Source organism: Cupressus sempervirens, chromosome 2, assembly GCF_028749045.1.
Source record: "Cupressus sempervirens isolate cs-2001-9-10 chromosome 2, ASM2874904v1, whole genome shotgun sequence".
Taxonomy (NCBI): Eukaryota; Viridiplantae; Streptophyta; class Pinopsida; order Cupressales; family Cupressaceae; genus Cupressus; species Cupressus sempervirens.
The window spans coordinates 749,577,205-749,603,933 of NC_143119.1; the positions used below are offsets into that span (position 1 = coordinate 749,577,205).

General features: G+C 37.6%; 1 protein-coding gene across 10 annotated transcripts in view; it reads left to right on the plus strand.

Annotated features, from left to right (window-relative positions):
• Positions 1–26,729, plus strand: part of LOC149575589 (myosin-11-like) — a 329,180-nt gene that overhangs the window by 35,248 nt on the left and 267,203 nt on the right. For all 10 annotated transcript variants that reach the window (XR_016360188.1, XR_016360187.1, XR_016360189.1 and 7 more), the window contains 3 exons: positions 25,723–25,879; positions 26,026–26,175; positions 26,313–26,449. Coding sequence is in view for 7 of the 10 variants with exons in the window: in XM_089815351.1 (XP_089671477.1) it covers positions 25,723–25,879; positions 26,026–26,175; positions 26,313–26,449 (444 nt within the window). In the remaining 3 variants the exon portion in view is untranslated. The remainder of the gene's footprint in view (positions 1–25,722; positions 25,880–26,025; positions 26,176–26,312; positions 26,450–26,729) is intronic.

The following is a 26,729-nucleotide window of genomic DNA, read 5'->3' on the forward strand; positions in this document are numbered from 1 at the left end:
CTCTCAATCCAAATATGTCAGGACTCTGTTAGACAAATTCTGTATGCAGGATTGCAAGCCTGGATTTGAATCGATGAACAAAGGTCTCAAGTTATTAGCAAAGTCTAATTCTCCACCCGTTGATGATACTATATACAGGCAACTAATAGACAACCTCATCTACCTCTCTGCTACTAGGCCTGATATTAGCTTCGCAGTCAGCTACATTTCATGCTTTATGACAGCTCCCAAGGCTGATCATTGGATGGCAACAAAGCGTGTGCTTCATTATGTGAAGGGCACTTCAGATTATGGACTTCTTTACTCTAAAAGTTCTAATCTTAGACTTAGTGGGTTCGCAGATTCAGATTGAGTAGGCTTTGTTAACAATAGAAAGTCAACTTCTAAATATGTGTTCAGTTTGAGATTCAGTGCCGTCATCTGGACCAATAAAAAGCTGAATACCATTACTGGGCAGTTTCTCTCTCTATCTGTATATTGTTCCTCTCTCCTCCACCGAGGCTGAATACCGAGGAACAATTAAGGCAGGTTGTGAAGTTGTTCGGCTTCGTCAGATGCTTGAGGATATGCAGATGTTACTGAATATGAGCAATGTTAGTATGCTAATAGAAACCAAATTTAAATAAAGCTTCTACAAACTAAACAAAATTCATAAACTTCAAGATAGACTAAGATGAGCTCTCAATTGAGAATATGAGCCATTAATGGACTCTCTCAATGAGAAGCTCTCTTGTTGAGTAGCTTTGTCTAAATAGATAGGATGTATGCTCAAGCTTATGCTTCAAAAAGGGCTTCAAATGGAGTTGGAATTTGGGTGTGAGTGTATGGTTTTGATGTAAAATGGCTTCTTAAAATGGCATTATGACTTTACTTCATGGATTGTGTTCTTTTTCAAAGGGGAAGGATCCAATTTATAGGCAAGAGGCTTGAGGGATTGAGGGCTAAGATGCAAGGATGGGAAAAAGCTCATGGAGGGCTCAGATTGCATGAGAGGAGAGCACATGGATTGTGCTTCCTTACAACCAATCAGAGAGTGACACATGTCACAAGGTGAGAGGATGGAGGAAAGGGGAAGGATGAGTCAAAAAAGGAGGCTCAAGGGATAAAATCTTCATAAAGACCCTCATAATGGCTTGTAAGAGCAATAAAAGGGCTTGGAAGAGTCATTTATGGCCTAGTGGGCTTCATAAAGTTTTATGGTTGAGATATTTTGAGGGAGATGAGAGCAATTTCGACTTGGGCTTGATTAGGAGGGTTTTAAGCTTGCTTAGGCTTGTGCAAATGATTAGAGGATGGATTAGGATGGTTTAGGATTAGCTTAGGGATAGGCAAGTGGATGGCATTTAATGAGGGTGGGTGAAGGAGGAGATATTGTTAAATTTGGCTTGGGTTAGTAAGTCTTAACCCATGTTTAGGGAATGTGACAAGGTTAGGAGGGGATTAGGGTTAGGTTTAAAGACATCTTCTAGAAGAGTCTAGACTTTGGATGAGGATAAAGACTTTCTAGAATAGTCTAGAATTTCCTAGGATGAGGATGAAGACTTTCTAGAAGAGTCTAGAACTTCTTAGGATGAGGATAAATTAGATTTTTAGAAAATAAATAAAGTTTTATTTATTTCAAGGGTTTGGGTTGAGGAGATATTTATTAAAACTTTTTTAATAAACATGAGGATTAATATTTAATCTTAATTAAATATTTTGAGTTAGGATTAGGGGTAGGAAATGATGGGATTAGCCTTTAATCAAAATTAAAGAAGGATTAGAAGATTTTGGAAGAGGTTAGTGGTCTTAAGGAAATTGGCCAAGTTTTGGGCAAAAAATAAATTTTTTATTTATTTTGGGTTTTTTGGTCAATTTATTAATTAAATAATTAATAAATAAGGAAATAATGTTTAAATAAGATTTAAACATTTTTGGGAGGGATTCTTTAATTAAATATTTTTAATTAAGATAAAGGGATTTAATGGCATAAAAATAAATAAATAAATTAAATAATTAATTAATTAATAAATGATGATGTCATTAGGAATTTTTCAGAAAATAAAAATACTTTATTTTCTGAAAATAAAAATACTTTATTTTCTAAAGGTTTTTAGGTGTCTACAGTTACCAGTAGGACTGACTACTTTGTTGATAATGAAGGCATTATCAAATTAGCTCGGAATCTAGTCTTCCACGAATGAACCAATCATATGGATGTTCACTGTCACTACATACGACAATTGGTTGAAGATGGGACAATAGACTTGCAGTATGTTCCTACCACGGATTAGACTATAGACATTCTCACTAAGCCTCTTTATTTTGATAAGTTTGTCAACTTCAGAGGACACTTTAGTGTTGTGGATAAATTAAAAGCTTCTATTATTAGTTAATGGTTATTTGTTTGTAATCTATTGTAAATATTAGAATGTTTCTAATTTTTAGTTAGCTGTAGATAACTGTTAGTTTTCTTTTAGCTAGAATAGAAAGTTTCTATTCTTTACGATCGTTTCCTAAGGAAATGTCGTTCCATTCTTTTGTATATATAGGCCTCTTGGTTTGTTAATAATAAGCAAGTATTTTACCAATTACGTCGTAATAATTTCTGGCTGTAACTGTATTTTATTTTTTGCATCAACATTTTGGATCACTTGATATCCATCATAAAGATGACAGGAAAGTGTGTTACTAAAGTCTTGATGTAAATTTTTTGACACAGTTAAAGCCAGGAGCACATTTTCTTAGCATACAAAAGAGTTTGTTTTGATGTTGTGCTTGAGGATAGTTATATTACGTTATAAATAATAAATGCTTTTATAGACAACTACGTTATTTTGTTGATTAATTGAAAAATCTCAGCCTATGTAGTGTTCATTAAATGGTAGCTTTAAACTGAAAAGAGCGATGGTTGTCTCTTAACCTCCATCTGTTGGTCTTGCACGCATCCAGTGCTGGGTTACCTGGCAAAGCTATGGATTGTTATAGGTCTCTAGACTAGCAAAGTATTTTATTGAATATTGTGTATACAATAAAAACAATATTATGTATTGTGATATTGTTATTAGGATTTAATTGTGTAGTTTTTGAGTCAAACTCATTGACCCATATATCATGATTAGTGATTCACACATGAATCCATCTCTTGTTAGAATAAATGGAGCACTTATCACTCATTGATCTAGGTGATGCTGGAGTAGTACTGGGATGAGTGATCTCTTGGGATATCTTGGTGCTTCACCTTTGTGAGCATCACCTAGATCCAACGAGTGATAAGTGTTCCATTTATTCTCACGAGAGATGGATTCATGTGCGAATCACTACTCGAGAAATGGGTGAATGAGTTTGAATCAAAAACTACACAGTTAAATCCTGCTAGCAACATCACAATTTGACTTGCTGTGGAAAATATCTCCTACTTATCAATATTATTTATACTTTCCATATTTTCCTTGTTATATATTATATGTAATTTAAATTACAGTTTTAATTTGACATGGTAGATTTACAACAAATGGTTCACACAAGCCACAATCATTTGACTAAAAGTTTAAAACCAATCAATTTTATGTTTGTTTTCTTTAAATCCAGTTCCTACGGTTTTGTTTTCCGGCCTGTGCTGTTGTATATACAGTTATCTAAGTTAGAGTTGACTATTCCAACATTGTGTATTATGCAATAATCCTTTTGAATTGAAGAAGACCATTTTTATACGGAACACCTTTGTGTAGCTCAATTTTCAGAGAGAGGTCATTATTTTGTTGCTTTTTAATTCTTAATCATATTTTAATATACCTCTATATATCTACAAAATGTTTGGTGTTGACACAATTGATGCCATCTAATTCCTGACATGAGTATATGGAAAATAGTGGATTTACATTTTTGCTTATTTGGAAATTTGAAATAACATTGAAGTCTTGTAGATTGAGTCTAAAGAAAATATGGCTCTACTTGATTGATAAAAATGCTTGACTGATCAGAGCTTGTCTACATTTTGATAATGGTAACCTTCAAAAATATAAGATAAGATAAATTTATTAATGTCCAACAAAAGACCAACAAGAGGCTCCAAGAGATTGGCTAGAACAAAGCCATAACACAAAATACAACGGGAACACCAAACAGTGTTGAGGAAAAAGGGAACAGAAAACAAAGAACTAGAGCAAGAAGAAACAACCAAACCAAACAACTTAGTTAATTGCTGCGAGCAACAGAGAAAAGTCTTGAACCGATAGATAAGCCCTAGGATAGGAAATTTTACGCCGTCTTTGAGAACACTCGCGCTGAAGATATTGTAGCTGCGATAGAGATATTTATCACTGATCTTATAAAATATAAATATGTTTGTAATGACCGTTATGGTCATCTTCAGCTGAAAGAGACATTTGTGAGGATATTTAAAAATAATATTATGTAAAATACATGTGTCATACATCATGCGAAGAGGCATGCACATGGAAATATGAGGTGTTGATTATGTAGAAATATGAAGGGTGTTGTATTAGAAATTTGAAAAGACCTTCATGTGTTATATGAAGAGTCTCATTCCAATCTATTTATATGATTGCTCAGTGTATTGTATGCAATCAAGTGAAAGCGTTGTACTCGTATATTTTTAATAAATAAAAGAGAAATTTTGCTGGTGCGGCTGGATTTCTCCTTTCAAATGGAAGGGTTTTCCCAGGATAATTTCTTGTGTCTTTTAGTATTTGTTTTGTTCTTCTTTGTTGCTGTTTATCGTAATTTCTGAGAAAAACTTGCTGAATACTTGATGTGTCTTGGTGCTTGCTTGTTCTCTTAAATCTCCTCATTTAGATTAAGTTTAGTTTAGTTAAAGTGTCGTGATTGCAATGGAGAATGTGAGTGTATTGATGAATTTATTTGGTTCATACTTTTGACGTTTTAGTGATTCTAAATCATTGTGCAAAGTTAGCCTGAACCCCTTCGGTGCATATGTTTAGCTTCTATCATTCATATACATTGTTCTCTACGATGGTGTATGTGGTGGTATGAAAATCTTTGGCATAACCCTTGAAGATTGCACCAACTCACGTGTAGTTGTAGTATAACTTGGTGAAACAGAGCTTAGTGAATTGAGGAATTTGTCTACCAGAATACCATCTATTGTCATCATTTTCCTTAGGAATAGATTAGGATCTCCAAACACTATCCCATTTTATTTCCGCATATTTTGTGAAAACCCAAAAAAAGTACTTCATTGCAAAACTGCAAAAAATTTAGATAGCTCCCATGTCTAGTATGGCTTGAAATGAATCTAAGTAAACACACGTAAGGCCCCTTGTGATCGTCAACATATCACATTAACTACCAAGCTTATCCATAGTGAAGACCTGACGTTGAAGGAATCTTGGAGTCATCGTATGATCTTCCTGCAATTTTAGTATATACGACACTTTGTTCAAAAGAGGATAAGATATTTCAGTATTTTGTTCTACTGTTTGTTGAGTCATAAAACACACATCAACAGGTCAAACTTGGGCTAGTGGAGGATTATATGCTGAGTGTCCTTCCAACCGGGCGGACTACAGTAGGCATGGATGTATGGATTTGGAAGACATCAGTTATTCTTGGTTTCTGCAAACCATTCTTATGCCTCAAATATGTGAAGATGAAAGCAATTGTATTATTCTTGTGCCATGTAACCACTTATCTATGTGGAGTGCTTCGTCTTTGGTGTCCAATTTCATTGGCATGAAGCATCAATTTCTTCATCCACCTCCTTGGTGTTCTGATTTTCAAGCTTGTTTTTTGTTTCTGCTTACGGTCCTTGATGGTGTTCAACTTAACCTGTAGTGTCAGGAAGGTGATTGACAATTGTTTGCTCGCACGGAACTCTTAAGATTCTTGAAAAGTTGCTCTTGGAGTCGACTGTAGGCTCCATTTCTTTCTTTGACAATGGAGCTCTTCAGGCACTCATTGTCAGCCATGTTTGAGATATACGAAGCTCCTTATTGGCATATTGCCACGGAGGCATTTTGTTGGCATCTTGTTGTGAAGGCACTTGCTGTTTGACACCAGCACAAAGGGTGCAATGGGATAGTGAGAGATTCCACAATGTTGTTTGTAGTCTCGATACTAAATTAGTAGCACATTACCTTCATTAAAAGAGGAAAAACATGCTCAGCTTCAGAGGGAGGTTACATGATAGAGGGAGATGTCCAACCCTTCACAAAGCTTATGTGACAATAAAACACTTGGAATCAACTTCTTTTTTATGGTGTTTAAAATTGCCCTTGCTGAGAGGGAGTCTTTGTTAAGAGAAAATCTTAGTGATTAACGCATTCTTTTCTGGGAGAAGTTTTGAGGCAAAAGTCCTAGCTCCAGCCTTTGTGAGTAGGTATGTAGACAAGGTAGAAATACATTGTTCTCTGGGATAAGTTTGAGGTGAAAGCCCTCATTCCATCCTCTGCGAATAGGTATGGTGGACTACCCTCTGCGAGTAGGCAAGGTGGAAATGCATTCTTTCATGGGAGAAGTTTGAGGTGAGAGCCCTTGTTCCACCCTCTACAAGTAGGTATAGTGAACCACCCTCTACGAGTAGCATGGTCGAAATGTATTCTTCTCTAGGAGAAGTTCTGAAAGTCTTTGTTCCATTCACTGTGATTAGTCATGGTGGAAATTATGTTATGTTGAGATAACATGTTTTATGTGATGTAAATTTATCATCTTCAGTTGCAACTATTTGTGCTTGCATGACTAAAGATCTCTCTCTTGCTAAGAGGGAGTGTTGAAGATTGTAACTGCGATAGAGATCTTTATCTCTGATCTTATAAAATAGAAATATGTTTGTTATGACCGTTATGGTTCGCTTGAGCTGAAAGTGACATTTTTGAGAATATTTAAAGATAATTATGTAAAATACATGTGTCATACGTCATGCAAAGAGGCATGCGTATGGAAATATGAGGTGTTGATTATTTAGAATTATGAAGGGTCTTGTATTAGAAATTTGAAGAGATCTTCGTGTGTTATATGAAGAGTTCCATTCCAATCTATTTATATGATTGCTCAATGTATTGTAGGCAATCAAGTGAAATCTTTGTACTCGTAAATTTTTTATAAATAAAAGAGATACTTTGCTGGTGTGGTTGGGTTTCTCCTTTCAAGTGGAAGGGTTTTCCCAAGATAATTTCTTGTGTCATTTAGTATTTGTTTTGTTCTTCTTTATTGCTGTTTATTGTAATTTTTGAGAAAAACTTAATACCTTAGAGACGCTAGAAGGAGGCCGCTACTGAGTGAAGGGTTTGCGAGGTTTTACATCCTTGGTGGACCCAGAAGGAGAGGATCCAATCCCCACTTGGTACCTCGTGTGGGGGAAACCACTATAAAGAATGAGGTGATGAGCTGATTAGAGTGCGATCTCAAGGGGAACCACCATTTTAGAGTGAGGTCTTGGAGCCTCTGGGTCTCTTGAAGATAGAGCACAAGACACCTCTCGTTCTTATATCTAAAAAAGACAAATCTCATTAAATAAGTAGTATAATCTCCCTCTAATCTAGTAGTAGACGGGGCAACAAAAAATGAAGCGAGTCTTTGTCTTAGCCTCCCCTAGGTCATACAACTGGCAAATTCTATCCTCTCTAGCCAAATGGTTTGTTAGCCCTCATTTTCACTAAGCTTAGTTGTGAAAGTGTTTTTTAACATTATCAGATTTCCACAATCCATTTGTAAATAATTGGTCTTCTGGATTTGATTGTGTGCGCTTTTTTTACCATCAACGTTTCGGATCATACTACATGATCCATCATCAAGATGAGAAAGTGCAGGAGTAGAGATATTCCTACTCCTGCACTTTCTCATCCTGGTGATGGATCATGTGCAACGTTTCAGATCATACTACATGATCCATCATCAAGATGAGAAAGTGCAGGAGTAGAGATATTCCTACTCCTGCACTTTCTCATCCTGATGATGGATCATGTAGTATGATCCGTATGATCCATCACCAGGATGAGAAAGTGCAGGAGTAGGAATATCTCTACTCCTGCACTTTCTCATCTTGATGATGGATCATGTAGTATGATCCGAAACGTTGATGGTAAAAAAAGCCCACACAAAGTGTTTTTTATTGAGCAGTTGGATTAATTGCACCCTGTTTTCATCCTCTGGTGAAGCTTTCATTTTGATAAAATTTTCACCTAGGGTTTCCCTAAGATTTTCATGAAAGTGCTTTACCCTAGCTAACCCTTGTTTTTAAGCACTCTTCAAATTTTAAAATTTTCAAATGCCTCTAAGGTTGGCGCCTTATGTTAACCTTTTTTGTTGGTAATGAGAGCTTATTAGGTTTTAAGTGTGCGACTAGGTGACTATGGTTAGTCGCAAGGTCGAGGCTCTTTATCAAACCACAACATCAAACGACGCAACCCGACGAAGCAGTATCTCCTTTGGTCACCGAGTCGTGGCGGATAAGCAATTAAGTTCTTTGTCCGCAACTGAGCGAAGCAATTGAGATATTTTTGATCTCGTGATCACCTAAGTAAGATTATTATGACAAGTTTTGTCAGCGACCGGGCGATTGCTTTGGTTGCACAGTCGGGCACTTAGATAACAAAGGATAATGGTTGACCGCGATTGTGTGACAATGGTTAAAAGCTTATTAACGAGTTTTCAGTTACGGGTTCGCATGAAGTTAAAGCTAACCTTGGGTTTGAATCGCGAAATGGTGAAATGCTATGGGTTGCAGGATCATTGGAGTTAAATGGAAATCATGGGTTAAGGTTGCGGAGGTGCAATATGTAGCCACGTGGATTGAACCTGATGATGTGGCAGTTCAGTGTCAAGAGTGATGTGGCATAAAAGGTAATTTCTGATTGGTCAAGGCTACCGGTGTGGATAGCAAGCTGAAATATTTTAGGACCATCAGATTAAAGATAATCAAGGGCTGTCGTTATGTTGTTATGAGGAATTGCATGAGATTTTTACCCAAGGCGACATAACGACAGGAGGACACGTGGTGATGACCCACTCTCAAAGGGATTATTTGTTGGCATGGTTGCGAGGTAAGGTTAAGTTTTGGTTCTTTGATTGCGACCAGGTGAAAGGGTTAAGAAAATGTTAAATCGTGCAATCGTGATATTAGCTAGACAGTTAGAGAAGTAGGTTGCGACTCGGCGATCATTGTTATGAAAATGCATAAAATGCTTGTTCGCCTAGTTGCATGACTAAGAAGTATAAAGTGTAAACAGACCGCGACCATGTGATGCAGTCAAACTCAAAGCAGAATGTGGTGATCGCAAGGTTGCAAGAGCAAGGGCTTAAAACACATAACAGTGTGCAAGTTCGTGAGTTCATAAAGTAAGGGTGATCACGGGGTCGCTAATGTTAAGTGTAAATGTTAACATGGGGCGGCAATCACACGATTGAAGTTAAGTAAAGGGTCAGAACCTATGAGCGCTGGGTCGCACGGTTAGTTGCCAACAATGAAGGATAGACCGTGAAGTAGCGGAAAGAAGGATATGCTGTGGTCGCTAGGTCGCGAGGATTAAGATGTTAAGTAAGAAATGACTGTTAGAGGCCTCATTATGACTTTAAAGGTTATGTCCTGTCAAAAGTGCATAAAAGAATTAAAAGAGCTAGTTGTACATGTCGTTTCTTTGCACGTTTGCAGATTTTGAGATTTCTTACACACGTTGACATAAAGAAACATAAATGCCCCTCTGTTGCATTCCCTCCATTAATAAGTTGATATAACGGATTCTTGAGTTGTAGTATTTTGCATAAGTTCAGAGATAAGAGTTTGAGTGCCAAGAATTTGCAGAAGTTTTCAGGATCATTAGAGCTAGTACTGACAGAGATTGTTTTAAAAATTCAGTTCCAGAGATCATGGCATAGGAAGAAGGAAAGATGATAGCTCAAATTGATGTGGAAGAGTCTTTACAGACCACAGAGCAGGCAAAGCCAGAATTGGCAACTTTATATGCAGAAGAGTGGGTGTATTTTCTCCCAAGGTCTTCTCATGTTCAAACTTTGAATGCCCATGTCTTCAAAGTTGTATACTTCTTTTGTAGGGACTCCATTGTACCTGAGACCAACGGAAAGTTATTTTGGTATTTTTATCAGAATAGGTATGTGAAATTCCCAATTTGTAACCCTTGGATTAGAAACATGGCAAAGTTGATAATGCCAGAGGTGATAGTTGATGTTGATCTGGTGAAGGCATTAATCAAATCTTACAATCCAACAACCAAGGCCTTCTGCAGAAAGGATATGAGTATCCTGTGCAGATTGGATAGGGAGACTTTTGTTGAAATTTTTGACCTAGGAGGACCTCTCACGAAGAAAATTTAGAAAGAAAAAATGAATGAAACTTTCATGAATTCCAAGAATTTCTTCACTGGGACTGTCATGAGGTGACACATTTCCAAATCAAAGAAAGAAAAGGGGGAGTTTCCTAAGAAGGTGGGAGAACTAATGCCACTAGAGTTCTTCTACAAATATTTCAGATATACCATCCATGGGATTGAAAAGGTGGTGGGAGTTGATGGCACCATGAATGCCCCAGGTTATGTATATCATGTCATTGATATCATGATCCAAATCATAATTTTTGTTATGACTTTGTGGAACACATCATCGAGAGGATGCATGAAGAAATTGAGGCAGCTCAGAGGGGAGAAATGGGAAACGTTAGGTTTTTCCATTATTCATTGCTGATGCACATTATCCTTCTCAAGAATATAGGGCACATCAGTCCAGACTTTTTCAAGGCCACTGAGGAGAATGGAGAAACCCTACCTGTGCAATTGTGGACTCGATTTTGGCAAAGGTTTTATCCCTATGCTTCTAATGTTGCTTTCTATAATGATTTTGTTTTTCCAATCATGAATATGTTAATGGATATAGATGAGAGAGTACCTAGGGGAGTAAGGATGTTAATTAGATCATCTGCTTGCCCAAATGAAGATAGGGTACTTAGCCATGACTGGGCTAGTTTGTTTTTATTTGATAATTTTTCAATTATAAGAGTGTTTGGATGTCCTCAGCCTCCTCATGTATTGCCTAGATATGTCCTTGAAAGATTAGCCCAGTTAGAATTTTTCTAGCAATTACTAATGACGAATAAAAAATATTTAGGCCCTGTTGTTAGGAAAGGTTCTTTTGTAGCCAAAAACACAAAGATAGGTGATTTTTTGACAAGGAAGGATGCTATAGAAGAAATAGATTAGTGTTTGGCTGAATTTAAACTTCCCTCTGCCCCAGCTAGAACCTATGATCCAAATGATTTGGTGAGGAATGCTATTTAATAAATGAGGAAGTATACTCTTCCTAGGAACAAGCCAATTTGGGAAGAAGGTTGCATCATGAATTGCTTGCAAACAAAGGTGTGTAGGGAAAGGACTCAAAATTGGAGTAAGATAATGAAGATAGAAGAAGCCATGGGGTAGTAGACCCATCATTCAAGGGTTTCTACCATGATGCACCATATCTTGATAGGTACAATAGGTGCCTGGACAATTTTGATGAATTGATGACACAAGTGCCTACAGAGTTTAGAGATAAAGCAGAACCCCAATCTCCTCAGCAGGAGGATGTTATAACTGTAGAGGTTGAGGATGATCAACCAGAGAGCTCTTTGCAGGCTAAAGGAAAGAAGAAGCAAAAGATGATTCAAATCCATGACAAGGTTTGAGGGAAGCAATTGCAAATTATGTCTTAGGGATCAAAATTCATTGATATCATCAGACACAATTTTTTAATCAAACAAGTAGGAGAGCATGAAAAGATTCCCAACATGACTGAATTACAGATTCAAATGTTGGATGAAAGAATAATTTAGACAGAGGAATTCACGAAGGATGACCAATTTGTAAATTTTGATGAATTTAAATCATTCCTTTATAAGATGAAACAAAATGAGCTCTCCCTACAGTTGCAACTTGGTGATTCACTTGAGAAAATTGCAGAATTAGTGTTGAGGTTGCAGGAGTATGATCCAAACAATGAGAATCTCACAATTGAGGAAGCAAGAGCACTAGTAATGAGAAGTGGAATGCTGCTTTTTCTTGGTTGGGAACTTAGTTCCTCCTTCATGTTGGATCAGATTAGAAAGCAAGAAAGACCAATCTCTTTTGAAGGGACCAATATCACTGGTGAGCTGCAAGGCTCTGGATTTAATATAGCAACAAAACAATGGCAGTGTGGAGCATGGCTCCAGATGATAATAAACCAACTCTCATGGAGATAAAAGAGTCCCCCCAGGGAAATGTAATTTTTTGGAATGTTTCCACTGTATCTAGTGACCAAATCCAAAATCTGGTGAATACAACATAATTAATGGGGAAGAGCAAGATGGATACATTGCAAGAGCAACTGTACACAACTTATAGCATATCCATTGATGCTAGACAAAAATATGAAGAGGAGTTGAAGAGGACTTATGTCCTGGAGGAGAAGATAACTGACATGGAGGAAGAAATAAGGAGCCTAAGGGTTGTGACTAGACCTGTTACAAAGATAAAGGACCATGAAGCTGAAATTGAAGTTGACATTGCAATTGTGGGAGAAGCTCAACACATGGATACTGATGAGTGGGATGTTGCTAAGGAGGTAGAAATTAAGACAATTCAGAATTTCCTTATGCACAAAATTGGTGCCTTATAGGTTGTTTCACAAATTGTGCACAGCAGTTACATCAGCCTGCAAGGAGCTGAATACAAGTGCTCAGAGACATTAGACCTTTTATCCCCTCTATTCACAACTTGGGGGCCTTATGCCCAGTTTTTTGATAATTTGGTTCCTCCACTAGCCTAGAAAAATGATTTACCCAGGCTGGTAATCATTAATACCCGAAAAATGATACATAGAGTAAGGGAGTTACATGGTTTTTTCACAGGAAAATTGCCATTGATCGAAGGGAAAATGAAAACAATTGCTATGGGAATTCCAAATTAAATTCCTGGTATTATAGATGGTAATGAAAATTTTAAGAACTGGTAGGAATGGTGTTCTTCATTTGAAGATATTTTGAGACACCGAGGTTTTTGGCCTATTGTAATAATGAGAGAGATGTAAGTGCTGTCTATGATTTAATTGATTTTCTCTTTAGGATAGAATCAAATATGAGTATAGTCTCGAGAGAAGTAAAGACTATTACTAATTCTAAATGGAATAAATGTATAGAGGAATTAATGCAATTAGGGATGCTACTTGGCCTGAGATAAACATAGATGTGGTCATATGAGAATTAATAGCAGACATTAAGGCTCTACCATTTCAGGAGGATGATTAGACAGAAACAACAAGAAGGCTGCTATGAGAAGACAAAAGGAGATAAAAGAATACAAAAGGAACTAAAGTAAAGATTTTTGCCATAAATGTCATCTACTTTTTGCACCCACTTTCATGTCTACTTTTCAATTGCAAAGGAATGTATTAATGTAATCTTTCAAAGGTTTTGCCTTTGGTTTTTGACCAGATAATTTTTGACACTTGCCCTCCCATCTGAAGCTTGTTGCAATCCTCTATATAAGGATTCCCAAGATGTGGAGTAGAGGTCGGAAGTCTGTAGAATTTTTCTTGTTTTATGTCTTTTTACAGTCCGTCCAAGTTTTTTGTAGTTAAATGAATGTAATCAGTTTTGTATACTTGAGAATACAGTGAATACCAAGAATTAGTTGTCAAGTTATGAGTTATACTTCGAGTTTTATCAATATTCTATTCATTTTAAAAAGAAATCAATACAAAAAGGAAATCTTGCATATCCGTGTCTTTGAGTTTTGTCTCCTTATATATCTGTGATCTTGAGATTGAAGTGAATAATGTTCTTTCAGTTGAATCCAATTTCGATAAATTGTATGTCTCTTATGAATTGCTATTAATTCTTAATTCGCTATTAATTTAAAGAATTAAGTAAACGCTTTCTACAAGTGATAGGGTTTAGGGTTTATGAAAAGGATATGGTAACAATGAGATTCAAAGCTCACTGTTGACAAATTTAATTACAAGTTAATTGAATAGGTCCGAGTTGCTGGTTTTTACTCTATATAACAAGGGATAAGGCACTGGTTGATGATTCATATAGTTGCAGAGCACACAAAAATTAAACAATCAATTTACCATTTTATGTAATGAAGACCTAAAATTGCTGGTCGTTACTTGTTTGCAATATCTTCTTCTGAGTTATAGTTAGCTACTATGATCAGGAAGTTATTGGCGAATCATAGAAGAATATTGACCACCTTTTGCAATATGGGATAGTTTTGAAAAGAAGAATATGAGTGAATGAGTGAGTTTTGAAGGAGAATAACCAATCATTTCTATCCCTAAGGTGTACCTGCCTTGGCCCTATAGAGCCTAAAGTGAAGAGAGTCCTAGTGATTCTGGTGAAGTTGGTCCATAGCTAAGATTAACCCTACTGAGTACAGGTTTTAGCTATTCCTTAGGCTTGGTCTCTGTCTTATGCACCTTAGTGTTAGGTTCCAAGCAACCTAGTAGTCCCTTTTACTAAAAAGAACTCCAACATGGTTGATTTTAATTTGGTGCCTATGTGATACAAAGCACATGAGACCAACCATAAGATATGTATGAGGGGCAAGCAATTATCTCGTCCCGTAACTTTAGAAAGTGCTCCACATAAATGCCACCCTCAGACAAAGTCCCCCAGTGAGACTAACCTAAGTATTGAGAATATACTGTCTGAAGATGTCCATCTTGATATGTATGTTCAACTCTTGTTGGGTTGGCAAAAGATGACATGGGGCTTTTAGGGAATACTGGAAAGGGAGAAGACGATTGATGCTGATCTCGATTGAACTCAGAAGAGTTAACACCCAAGTGAATCAACAACGAGCCCGTTTGGTGGAATTAAAGCATGCAATAGCCATCGAGGAACAATAGGCCAGGTAAGAGTATCTATGATGTTCCTCAAAGGAGTTCGTGAAGCCTTTGAGACAATTGAAAGCCATCACCTTGGTCTTACCCATGACGTTCCAAAGAGGAGGCCACGAGGACCATGTCATCTGCTAGATAGAAATCAAAGCCTGCTATAAGAAACAACCATCCCCAAGGAGAGAGAACGCCCTAGAAACTCCTCCAACTCATCAATGTAGAGTCCAAACAAAGTGGGAGACAGAGAGCAGCCTTGTTTCTCCCAAATGGTGCTACAACTTAAGTTTGATATCCCGAGAGGCATCCTGATGCAACCAACCACCATCTTGTAGAGGTTCATGATGATAGTTAAGAGAAGTCTCCTAGTACCAATGTCACACAACCTCCTAGGAATTGAATCAAATGTCTTACAAAAATTCAAAAAGCAATAGTAAACCTTCAATGACGTGCTTCCTCAATAATAGCCTTAAGAGTCAAGATGTGGTTCATGTTTTGAACATCCTGCCAAAAACCAATTTGTCCTCTAGCTTGAATATGTCTTTGATTTATCCTGGGAGAGGATATCGTGTAAAACTGGTGTACACTTATAGGGAAAGTGTTTTCCACCATGACAGGTCCTATAATTCTTGGGTTTTGACATTGGCCTAACCTTATGAATCAGAGGGATGATATAATGTGACCAAGAGGGGGCAAATCCCACATAAACCACTGCGTTGAGCAAGTCCATGAGGAACGAGCCCAAGATAATGATGTCATTCATGAAGAGTTCCACCTAGATCCCTTCCTCATTTGCAACCTTGCTACAGTTCATGGACCTAATTGCATTGATGATGTCTGCAACCTTGCTGCAGTTCATGGACCTAATTGCAGTGACGATGTTGGTGAAAGTAAAAAGGTGGCAGTGGGGAGAGGGGTGATAATGAAGGAAGGTTGACCAGAGATATCATGGAGGTTGGAGGTGTGGGAGACCGAGTTGTGGTCCAAGGCGGGGGGAGGAAGGAATTGCGAGGAATAAGAGGGTGCCATAAAGCCTTGGGGGTTGAAGGAGTTAGGTCCGTACAAACCAGCTGTAATGCAAGATGAAAGTTCATTTCTTGTAGTAGAAGAAATGACAGTAAGAGTTCATTTCTTGTAGCAAAGAAATGACAGTAAGAGTACTTCAACTGGTCAAAGAAAGTCAAGTGAAGGGTGGAAGCAGTGCACAACATGCAGTGGAAGGACTTTAATTTATTGTTTACCTCCTATAGGAAAGGAAGTTTAATGCATTCTATTGTATGCAAGTTATGGTAGGTTTAAGTATATGCAATACAATATCAAAGAACCACTATATATTCTATTATTATCAATCAGAGTTTACATCAACAACATTACTGATATGAATGACAATGATAATGATGATAATACTAATGCCCTCTTCCATCCAAGTGAGTGTACATATAGTCTTTGAGGAGGTGTGAGGTGGACTGTCGCGACCATAACTACCTATCCGTTGGCCATGCTAATGACCAACGATATGATTTAACATTAATAACATTTTAGACAACACATGATTTTACCAACAAGATCATGCCCCTCCAAAAAATTGTTGTCGATGTAAATTCTGATTGATATTAATCAAATACATGACTATTCTTTGATATTGTATTGCATATGCTTGCACCTGTCATGACTTTCATACAGTAGCATGCATTAAACCTCCTTTCCCGTAGGTGGTAATCATTTAACATTGTTTCATAGGGCATGAGTTCCTACAAATGGGGGAAGGAGTCCAATGGGTGGTGTAATGGGGAAAGAGAGGAGGTTAGCTTCCTAAATGGAATGCAGAGAGGCAATTGAACTAGGAGGCACTCTCAAGGGAGGAGAAACAATCGGAGCTGCTTGTGATGAAGTGGTCCTAGTCACTATTGTTAAAGCTAAGGGAGATGCAGGAAAGGGGCATTGTCAAGGAGATATGGGGGAGGGCAATGTTGTGATGTGGAGCCTAATCAGACTTGGAGGTTAATTTTTTCCTAGTTTATTCGACGCGGATTCCCCCCAGATTTTACCACGGGGGTTTGGGGGCAGTGCCCCTTGCAGGGTCTGAAAGCTCAACTAACTTTATTATTGTAAAAGGTGTCAGTTGCTATTTTTTCTATTGGTCGACTTATTCTAGCCCTAAGTTTTTAAGCTGCAAAATCTTGTATAAAAAGGCTTAGGGTTAGGATTTTTATTGTGTATGATGAGATTGTAGCTTCTTGCAGTGGTATTGAGTTGTAAGGGATTACGGATTGTAATCAGGTTGTAATCACTGGATAATAAGAATATTGGACTTGCTGTTTGGTGGATGTAGCCCAGAGATTGGGTGAACCACATTAAATCTTTGTGTCTTGTGTTCTCTTCTATGCGATTTATTATTTTCTGATATTGGTTATATTTGCATGTAACTGTTATTTTTGTCTCATTAATCCTAACAGGTGACCGTGGAGGGGGGGAAGGGGAGGGGTGAATAGTGAGGCTGGGGAGGGCATGGTTAGCAAGGGAAGGTGGGTGATGGTGAAGTAATTGATAAAGGGAATGACAAAGGAACATGCAAGGGTGTAGTCAACTGTGCTTACACCCCCACACTAAGGCTAACAAGTGAACGAATTGGATCCAAGAGGTTGAGAAGGCCATTTGGGATCACTAAGTTTGAGGACTCGTACACTTGGAGCAAATGGCGTCCATACCTCATAAGGGGCCCAAAGAATCATGCAAGGACCTCTGAAAACCAAGGGGGGCCAGAGCCTACAAAAAGATGCGTATAAATCCCTATTCCGTGCATTGAAATCATCAACAATAAGAATGTTCCCCAAAGTCAAGAACCTAGTAATGCTATCAAACAAGTCTGTGAATGGGTTCCCCTCCAACCCGTTGTATATAGCATAAAGAGAGGAAGTTGGCGGAAAGTAACACACAACTATGAATAGATGTCTGAGGCAAGTGGCCATCTGGAAAATGCAGACTCACATAAATCTAGCAAAACTGTTTGAGTGAACTACTGAAGTCGCATACTAAAGTCGATTTTTGACAAGGCAAGCAACCTCGCAAGAATCCATGATACCATTGAAGCTAGGAACCTTGTCTCTATAAATTGACAACCATTGAAATTTAGTTATGCTAGGAAGCGATCGAGTGGGGCTCTCATGTGTCTTAGTGATAGAGAGAAGATATGCCAAGCCAACAACATCATGAAGCAGATCCAGCATGGACCAAAATGTTCCATTGCTGTTCTAGCAGCCGAGGTTATGTTCCTTCATACCCAACTGCTCCTATGAACCATCATTTGGCATCCTCAACTACTGCTAGTTTGCCCTCCCAAGCAGAGGGGAATTTGTCACGAATCACTGCTCTAAGGTTCCTTATCACAACCCACTTGCCATCTCGACATGCTGCTGCTACTAGAGCTCGAGCATGCTTAAGGTATCTTCGATGGTAGAGGAAAGAGTTTCCTACGTGCCCTGGGTATGCAAAGTCTATTTGAGGAATTGTGGATTTGCAAGAACAAGGTGGAATCATATCCAATTCATACCCTATTGAGAGATATATCAGGAAGCTCAAGCTGGTCACAAAGAAAAGCATATGCCACGTCAAGTGGGTTGGTGCTAATGGGCGGGTGGCTGCGGACCTTCAAGTTGAGCGTTCTAGAGACAGGCTCAAAATCTACCTGGACTTGAGGTGCAAATCAGTGGGATAGAATACTTGGAATCCAATGCTTCTGGCAGGCAATGAATCCTATATTTCTAGTGTTAGACAATGCTGGAGTGCCTCATTACCCATATGGTCTAGGTATGCTGAAGGACTTGTGGTTGTCCTCATAAGGAGAACCATCACTATAGAGCAATCAAGGTGATTACAATGCAAAGGTCTAGTCCTGTTGCAATTTTTTGGAATGTTGTTAACTTCTAGGAACCTATCATGGGATCAAGGATCAAAAAATTCTGGAATGAGCAGAGGCAATTTTCAGTTTACAGTTTTTTCGAAATTCCAGAAGACTAAAGTTTTTTCAGAATTTTTCTTTTATCCTTGAATAAGATCATCCAGATGTGTTTTGTGTCCTTGTTGGTTGGAGTACATGTTTAAGAGTAGATTTTGTATACTTTCTATAAATGGATGGTTAACCACTTTTGTCCTTTGTGTATTTCAGAGTCCCCACACTTTGTATACTTAGTTAGCCAAGCTGCAGGAATAAGTTTACTTTAAATTTTTGTACTTGTTAGACAGAAGGTACATGAGAACATTGTAATTGAAGGTTTTCTTTTGTGTGTTTAAACATGATTTTTGGTTAAGCAGTTTCTATTTGTCCTCTTTGACATGCTCATTTGTTCTTGTTCAACATTTTTAGAAGGGTAATATTTCTGCAGTTTTTCTCATTCAACTGACATTCAGAAGACTGTAATATTAGAAAATTGCAGCATTTAACCTTTGTTTTCTAACTTACCGATTCGGATGTGGATTCTGAAGTGGATTCCGGAAGCGGATACGGGATGTGGGGATTTTTTTTTTTGGATGCGGATGCGTGAGGAAACGTATATATATAATATGCAAAGAAATGCAAGAAATATCAAATATACTTATATATGCAAAGAAATGCAAGAAATGCAAGAAATATACAAAAACAAATCATTTGATAATATGACTATGAATCTATGATACTTAACCCTTTATCAAAATTCAAGATATTTCAAAATTCATATGATATATCAATATCAATGTGTGCTTGTCCAACATTAGCGTTTAGTCTTAATTTTTAAACAATAAGTTCAAATAGGTCATGTTCAAGATTCCAACAAAATAAAAACATAGTTAATGATTGAAGTCTAAAGATTCAATCAATCAGAGTCTGGCTCTTAGGGATTCGCAAGAAAATCCACATTCTCATCATCATCTCCAACTGCTGAAAGATTATTTGAACCAAGCATGGTTCCACTTATGCTAGATGCACATGGTGCCACGCTATCATCATCACTGTCTCCAACTGGAATAAGTTCATGAAGTGTTGCATCCAAATTTGCACACTTAGGGGCTACATCCCAAAGCTTTGTTGCCCCTTCCTTGTAATGATCATTCTTATGTGACAAAAGATGCAAGTTGGTGTGGACAAAGATCAAGTCCTCAACTTTCTTGGAGCCCAACTGGTTGCACTTCACTGAATGGATAAAGGAGTAGGTACTCCAATTCCTTTCAACATCAGAAGAACTAGCAACCTATATAGTTGTCACAAAACATACAAATGAAAAGCAAATTAATTTTAAAGAATGTGCGAAACACTAAATTCTAAAATGCAAGTGTAAACATAAAAGTTTAAAACAAATTTACAAAACAAAATAAAAAACTTACTTGTGATAGAACCTTGATTGCAAGAGGTTGAAGATGCTTGAAAGGTTGACCATACATGTACTACCATGTGATAGCTCCCATTCTATTTTGGTCGTTTAGTGCAAATGGAGAATGCCTTAACCCCGAAGCAAACAACCCAAATTCTTCCCTCACCTTTTCATGCATTTCTTCTAGTGGGAAGAGTCTTGTAAGAGCTTTGTGGCACCCCTCAGCAACCTCCTCATCCGCAAATGATGCAACTCTACTCGGCATACCAACTACCTCCTCACTATAGTACCTAGGAGATAAGGCATATGCAAGGAGGTGCAATGGGGTAGTCATCTTATTCCAGCGATGGTGGATAATTGCTTGCACTTGTGTGCAGAAGGCTTTACATTGTGTGGGGTCACTCTCATGTGCTTGTATAGAATGTTTTACCCTCTCAACCATGGTGTCCATGCCATCATACACATCCCCCAAGCAAGGTGTATCTGTATCAGCAAAACGGAGCATAGTCATGATGGGCTCGGTGAAATCCAATACATATGCCACATGAGTCCACCAGCTCTCACTCAAGATCAAATCCCTGATCCTTTGTGCTCTTTTTGAATTTGAGATCCTCCATACACCCCATTGATTACCGATGACCATTTGGCCCAATGCATCTTTTACCTTGAGGAGTCGTCTTATAAGAATTGTATGAGATGCAAAACGGGTCTTAGCAACCTAAGAAAGTTAACAATATGTCAATTGACAATATAATTATAAATTTTAATTTTTAACTAAATTACAAAACCATGAAACTTAGTAATTTAAAAAAATTAATTTACCTTCAGCAACTCCAATTTGGAGTATGTTCTAAAAATGGATTGTGACATGTGGCGGTTGGTCACAAACATTTGTATGTCCTCCCCTTCTTCATATATTTTCTTCACCCAATCTGCTTCAGCACCAATCCTCTGCATGATCAAGTTAAGGGAGTGAACAGTGCATGGGGTCCAAAAAATATGCTCATACCAACTCTCAACCAAAGCACCCGCACCCCTGCAATTTTTGGCATTGTCTGTGACCACCTGTACCACATTCTCACTACCCACCATCTTAATGGCCTCGATGAGAATTCTAGAAATGAATTTTGAATCCTTCACTTGCCCCTCACAATCAATAGCCTTCAAAAACATTGCCCCTTTGGGGGAAATTGCAATCACATTAATCAGTGGCCGATTTTTTGTATCCTTCCAACCATCTAACACAATAGTTAGAGCCGAAGTTTTCCAAGATTTTTTGATTGGTTGAAGGTCTTTCTCTATATGTGCCTTCTCTTGTTGCAATAGAGTTGTACGCACCTTTTCATACCCCGGGCTTGTGTAGTTAGCTGGTGATTCTTTGATTGCTGCCACTATTTCCTTCTAATATGTGGATCTCACCAGGTTGAAAGGAAGCCCATTCGCATAGAGGCAACGTGCAATAGCTTCATTAGCGCGGTCTCTTGCCTCCATTTTAAATGTGGTGTGCAATGGGCCTCTTTTGCGGGTTGAAATTCCCACTTCTTCCTCATCCTCTCCTGGCACAGGTACTTGCAAGAATGGGTGTTTGGAGGATGCAATTGGTTTAGTGGGTGTTTGTCGCTTGCTCTTTGAGGAAGGACCTTGATAGTAGCTTTTTTTTGATCTATTGATCAATGCATCAGCAACTTCTTGTTTTTTTACAAATGAAAGTATTTCCGCACTGGTCATTCCAGTACCATTTTTGCCTTTGCACATTCCAAATCCTTTTCCAGCAGGGCCCATAAGATGAAGCTTTACTCGAGAATATGAGCTATTGAAAGGTTTTCCTTTGTTACTGATAGGACTCCAAATCTTGGCAAAATTTAAGACCTCCATTTATGAAATAATGTTGGAGACTTGATAAAAAATTGACAGCAGTGTTGGTTTGCTGAAGAAAGGAAAATTGAAAGATGCAGTAGTGATGATTCTTGCTATGATGTTTGCATTGTTCAATATAAGTCTGCAAAACATGGGTCAGTGTTTAGCATGATGTTCGGCATAGAGATAGTGATCCACAAAGCATCTACTATGCAGCTAAAGAGGTATATGTCTTGGGTAGAGGAAGACTAAGAAGCCTTTGCAATTTGAAGCCAGGTGGAAGGTAGTGATGTCTAATTTGAATAGAACTGATCTTGCACAGAGGTTGGGAATGGCTTAGAGAAGTACCTGGATCAACAAATAACTCAGAGCTTGAACAGAAGCGATCCTGCACTGGTTCCAGAGTGGCTTAAAGGACTCAGTGCGAGATCAAATGGCAAAGATCCCAGTCAGGTTCAAATCCTATCCAGAAACAGACTTGTTGTCCGAGCACAAAATTCTGTGCCCAGTCGTATTGAGCAAAAGACTCCTAGAAATCCAGCCTTAAGCAATGGAGCATTTCCAAGATATTCTAAAACAGCTAGGGGTTCAAGCAGAACTAAAATTGATTGAGCAATAGTAATAAGAATCCCCTTATATATCAAAGAATTTTCGGTGGCATCAACCAAAAGTCTTCTTTTAATGCATATGATGGACTCGAGCCTTCTTGTGGTTTGAAACGTAAAGGCTCTGAATGGCTGGAACAACAGAGTATATGTAGAATAAATGAACTAAACTGGGATGGTAGGGACAAAAAAATCAAACAAAGATAAATGTTACAGAGCCAATGGAATATGGGAGCCTCCAACAGTAAGCTATAATGATACCGATGGGATCCAAGAAAAGTATTGTTGACCATTCCATATCCTTGCGATAATATATGGTGGACGAGTAGATAATACTCAGAAATCAAAATTGACTCTATGTATAGTTTCTAATTCATATGGTTTGTCGTCAACCATGGAGGGGCTTCTTTGCACGAACAAAGACATGGAAAGGCACACTTACATTTGGCCTGATATAATCACAAAGATTGCGATTAATCTTCATGAAAAATTGTTGAGTTTGAGAAATTCCAATAAAGTCCAAATGGATTGAGTCGAATTTGAAGATGGCACAGTAAAATCAAACAAGGTAGAGACATGTTTGTGGCAACCGGTATATGCTGTCAGTGGAAATTGTTTACATATTATCATTTACGGTATGCCCAGAGTATATATCTTCTTTGGCATGAAGGAAGGATGACACAAGGACATTGGTTGCCTTTTGTGTTATACACAATACTCTTTCCTTTTCACCTGACTACTACCACTGATCTTACACAGTCTTCGCCTAGGGATGAAGTTGTGCTTAAACTATTGGATCATACTCAAGGTTGCGGGAGGCACCATTCTCATTCATCTGAATTTTGCTTCTTTTCTTTCAGCGGAGAAATATGAAGACAATCGTGCCGGCGAAATGGTATTCGAAAAATAAACTTAGCAACTATATTGAAAGAAGAATATCAATTTAATTTACAGCATAGTATATTGTTTTCAAGAGGTTCTCACAATACAAGGTTAAAGACTCGCGTATAATCAAGGAGTTGAAGTTAAAAGTTAAATTTTAAAAAGAAGACAATACAATTTAATTGTTAGTAATGAAACGACATAAACTTTAGACTTGAAAAGTCACATCCTTCTAGGTATTAGGATATAAATAAACAAAGATTATTTCATTGTAATATACGAACATCATTTAGATATTGAGAAGAAGCATTTTTATATTTATATTTTTGTAAGGAGGAATAAGGGTACAATATGACTTTCTAATGAAATTTCATTATTTTATTATTATTTTATTATTTTATTTTAATAATAAAATAAAAATGTTCTTTGTTTATTATTAATGGCATGGAGATTTAAAACTATAGGCGAATCGTCCTTCGTAATTATATTTTAGAATTATGTATATGATTTTGATGTCAGGTAAGTGGACATGGTCAATTAGCATTTTAGATTTGATCATCATAGGTGTTGTGAAATATTAAATTGTTTCCGTACCTCTGTCCAGTTTGTCTCCTTCTTAGCGGAGTTAAAATTCAATTTGGACTAATTTAAGATTGTATTATAATTGGTTTGTCGCATCTGGATTATTAAAATTGTTGGCAGTATAAGTGCATTGAACATTATGAAGTTGTATGTGAAAGTTCACCGAAGTTGACTCTATTGCCTGGATGAGCAAAGGCACTGATCTTTTTATTGATGTCAGACAATCTACATATTCCTTCTACAAGCATCCAATTCATTATTAACAAAATTTATACAAAACATTCAACTATTATCCAGCATCTAGTTTCACTCTGATCGAGTTCAAGGACCTTGCCAACCGAGGAACTCGCAAAGTTTAAATTCACTATAGAAAAGCCTTGAATTGTGTAGTTAGTGTTCAAGGTGAAGGTCTACTTGCCTAGGTGTCGCGGAGCCCAAAGTGCAGGGGAATCTGAGTGGTTTTCGTTCGTTGGCCAAAATTTGATTGAGAGATCCTACCAAAGAAGTGGCAGGCTCTTGGATTTCCAATTCGCGGTTTTGGGAACCAATAGTTACTTTGACAATAATTGCACTTCCAATAGTGTGAGCCACCTCTTGAAACCTGTGATATCCGTGTTGTATGTCTCCACAAAGGAGAACCTACATCAATTTTGAAATTATTAGTCCCTTCCCCTCCTTGGCCCCCCACTGAACTTTGACTAGCACTACCACCGGTATCCATTCTTGCCTAGTTTTTTGCAACCTATTTTATAAGAAAATAAATAAATTTTAATTAGTTCCTAACAACTATGAACATCAATGATCATGCATACAAGTGGAAAGAAGTGAGAAAAACTACTAAAATAGATACCCAAAGTTGCTTCTACATATCTTTCCAAAAAAAAAAAAATTGAAAAAAATCTTCAAGAACTTGAAAAAGATCATCAAAAACTCAAAAAAATTCATCTAAATACTCAAGAAAAGGATTGATCACTTACCTTGAATGGTTTAAACTCCTTCTCTCCCTCTTCGATTGATCCTCTTTGAAAATTCTGAACTTAGCTTCACAATGAAGGAGTGGCTGTAGGTGCAAACAAAGTTCTAAAATGACTCTTGTGAATGCTTCTATATTGACTTTTAGGGTCGTTTTAGGGTTTCATAGTGAAAAAAACACTTCAAAAATTCATTCCATCACATGTCTTATTCTAACTTTAAGTCAAAAAATAATGGTTTTTATTTTTTATTTTTTGCTTTGCAAGGCGCTGGGCCCGCAGATGCTCTCGGATGAGCCCGGAAGCCAGCCGCAGGCTGCCGGATGTGCGGGGAAGATCCAGCAGCCTGCGGCTGGTTTCCGGCTAGCACCCGCAGGGCTTCCGGGCGCCTCTGGAATCCGTCCGCCTCCGATGCGGATGCCAGGCCTGGGAGCCACGAATCGGCTTCTTAGTTTGTTTTTGTTTGATTTATTTGTCTTTTTTGCATGGAAGTGGTTGTGGATATAAATGCAGTAGTTGAATCAGACATAATAAAGTGATGAAGGCATGTAATCATTGCTTAGATCTTTGACATGAAGTAATCAAATATTATAAAATATGAAAAGTAAGATTTGGCTATGCTGGTTAACGCCATGATTTCATTTCCTTGTACAGCCGGTTCGGAAAATTTGTGGAAATACAGTTTGATAGGTATGGTAAGATTTCTGGAGCTGCTATTAGAACATACCTTCTGGAAAGATCTCGAGTAGTGCAGATAACGGATCCTGAGAGGAACTATCATTGCTTTTATCAACTATGCACTTCACCTGAGGTATGCTGATTGTGGAGTTGAGTCTTAAACTTTCTTGAATAACTTTTGCTTCCAAGCATTATCTGTGCTTTTGATGTAAATGGCATTCTTATTGTCCAGAGGTTATTTATTAAATTCTTAAATTGCTGGGTTCTTCACATTCTAAGGATATTGCAATGTACAATCTGGGGGATCCCTGTATGTTCCACTATCTGAACCAGAGCAATACTTATGACTTGGATGGTGTGAGCAATGCTCAGGAATATATGAGAACACGAAGAGCAATGGATATTGTTGGTATAAATCTCGAAGAACAGGTGCACATTCTTTTGATGCATATATGTACTGCTGAGTATGTTTACTGAGTCAAATGAGCTATTTTTATACAATGGTCAGGTTATTCAAGGGATCAGCTTACTAGTTTTTAGTGTCTTTATGACTAATTTGGTGACAGGAAGCTATATTTCGTATTCTGGCAGCAATATTACATTTAGGGAACGTTGAATTTGCTCCAGGGAAAGATCATGATTCCTCTATCTTGAAGGACCAGAAATCTGTATATCATCTTCAAAATGCAGCAAACCTGTTCATGTAAGCATGTTTTGCAAACAAGGATCACTGCTTAGAACAAGTTGCACCTCCATACAAACATTTTTTTTTAAAAACTGCACAGTGCCATTGGATTCAATTAAGCTTTCAGTACTAGTGCACTAATCACATAATTTCTTATACTCAAGTTGAACTTTAAGTCAGCAAAATTAATAATGTTACCACAACAAGTGAAGTTGGCTTGATTTATATGTATGTTGCAGACACCTTGAAATGGTGATATGCAATGATGAAAAATATTCAACATGCTTATCAGGGGAAC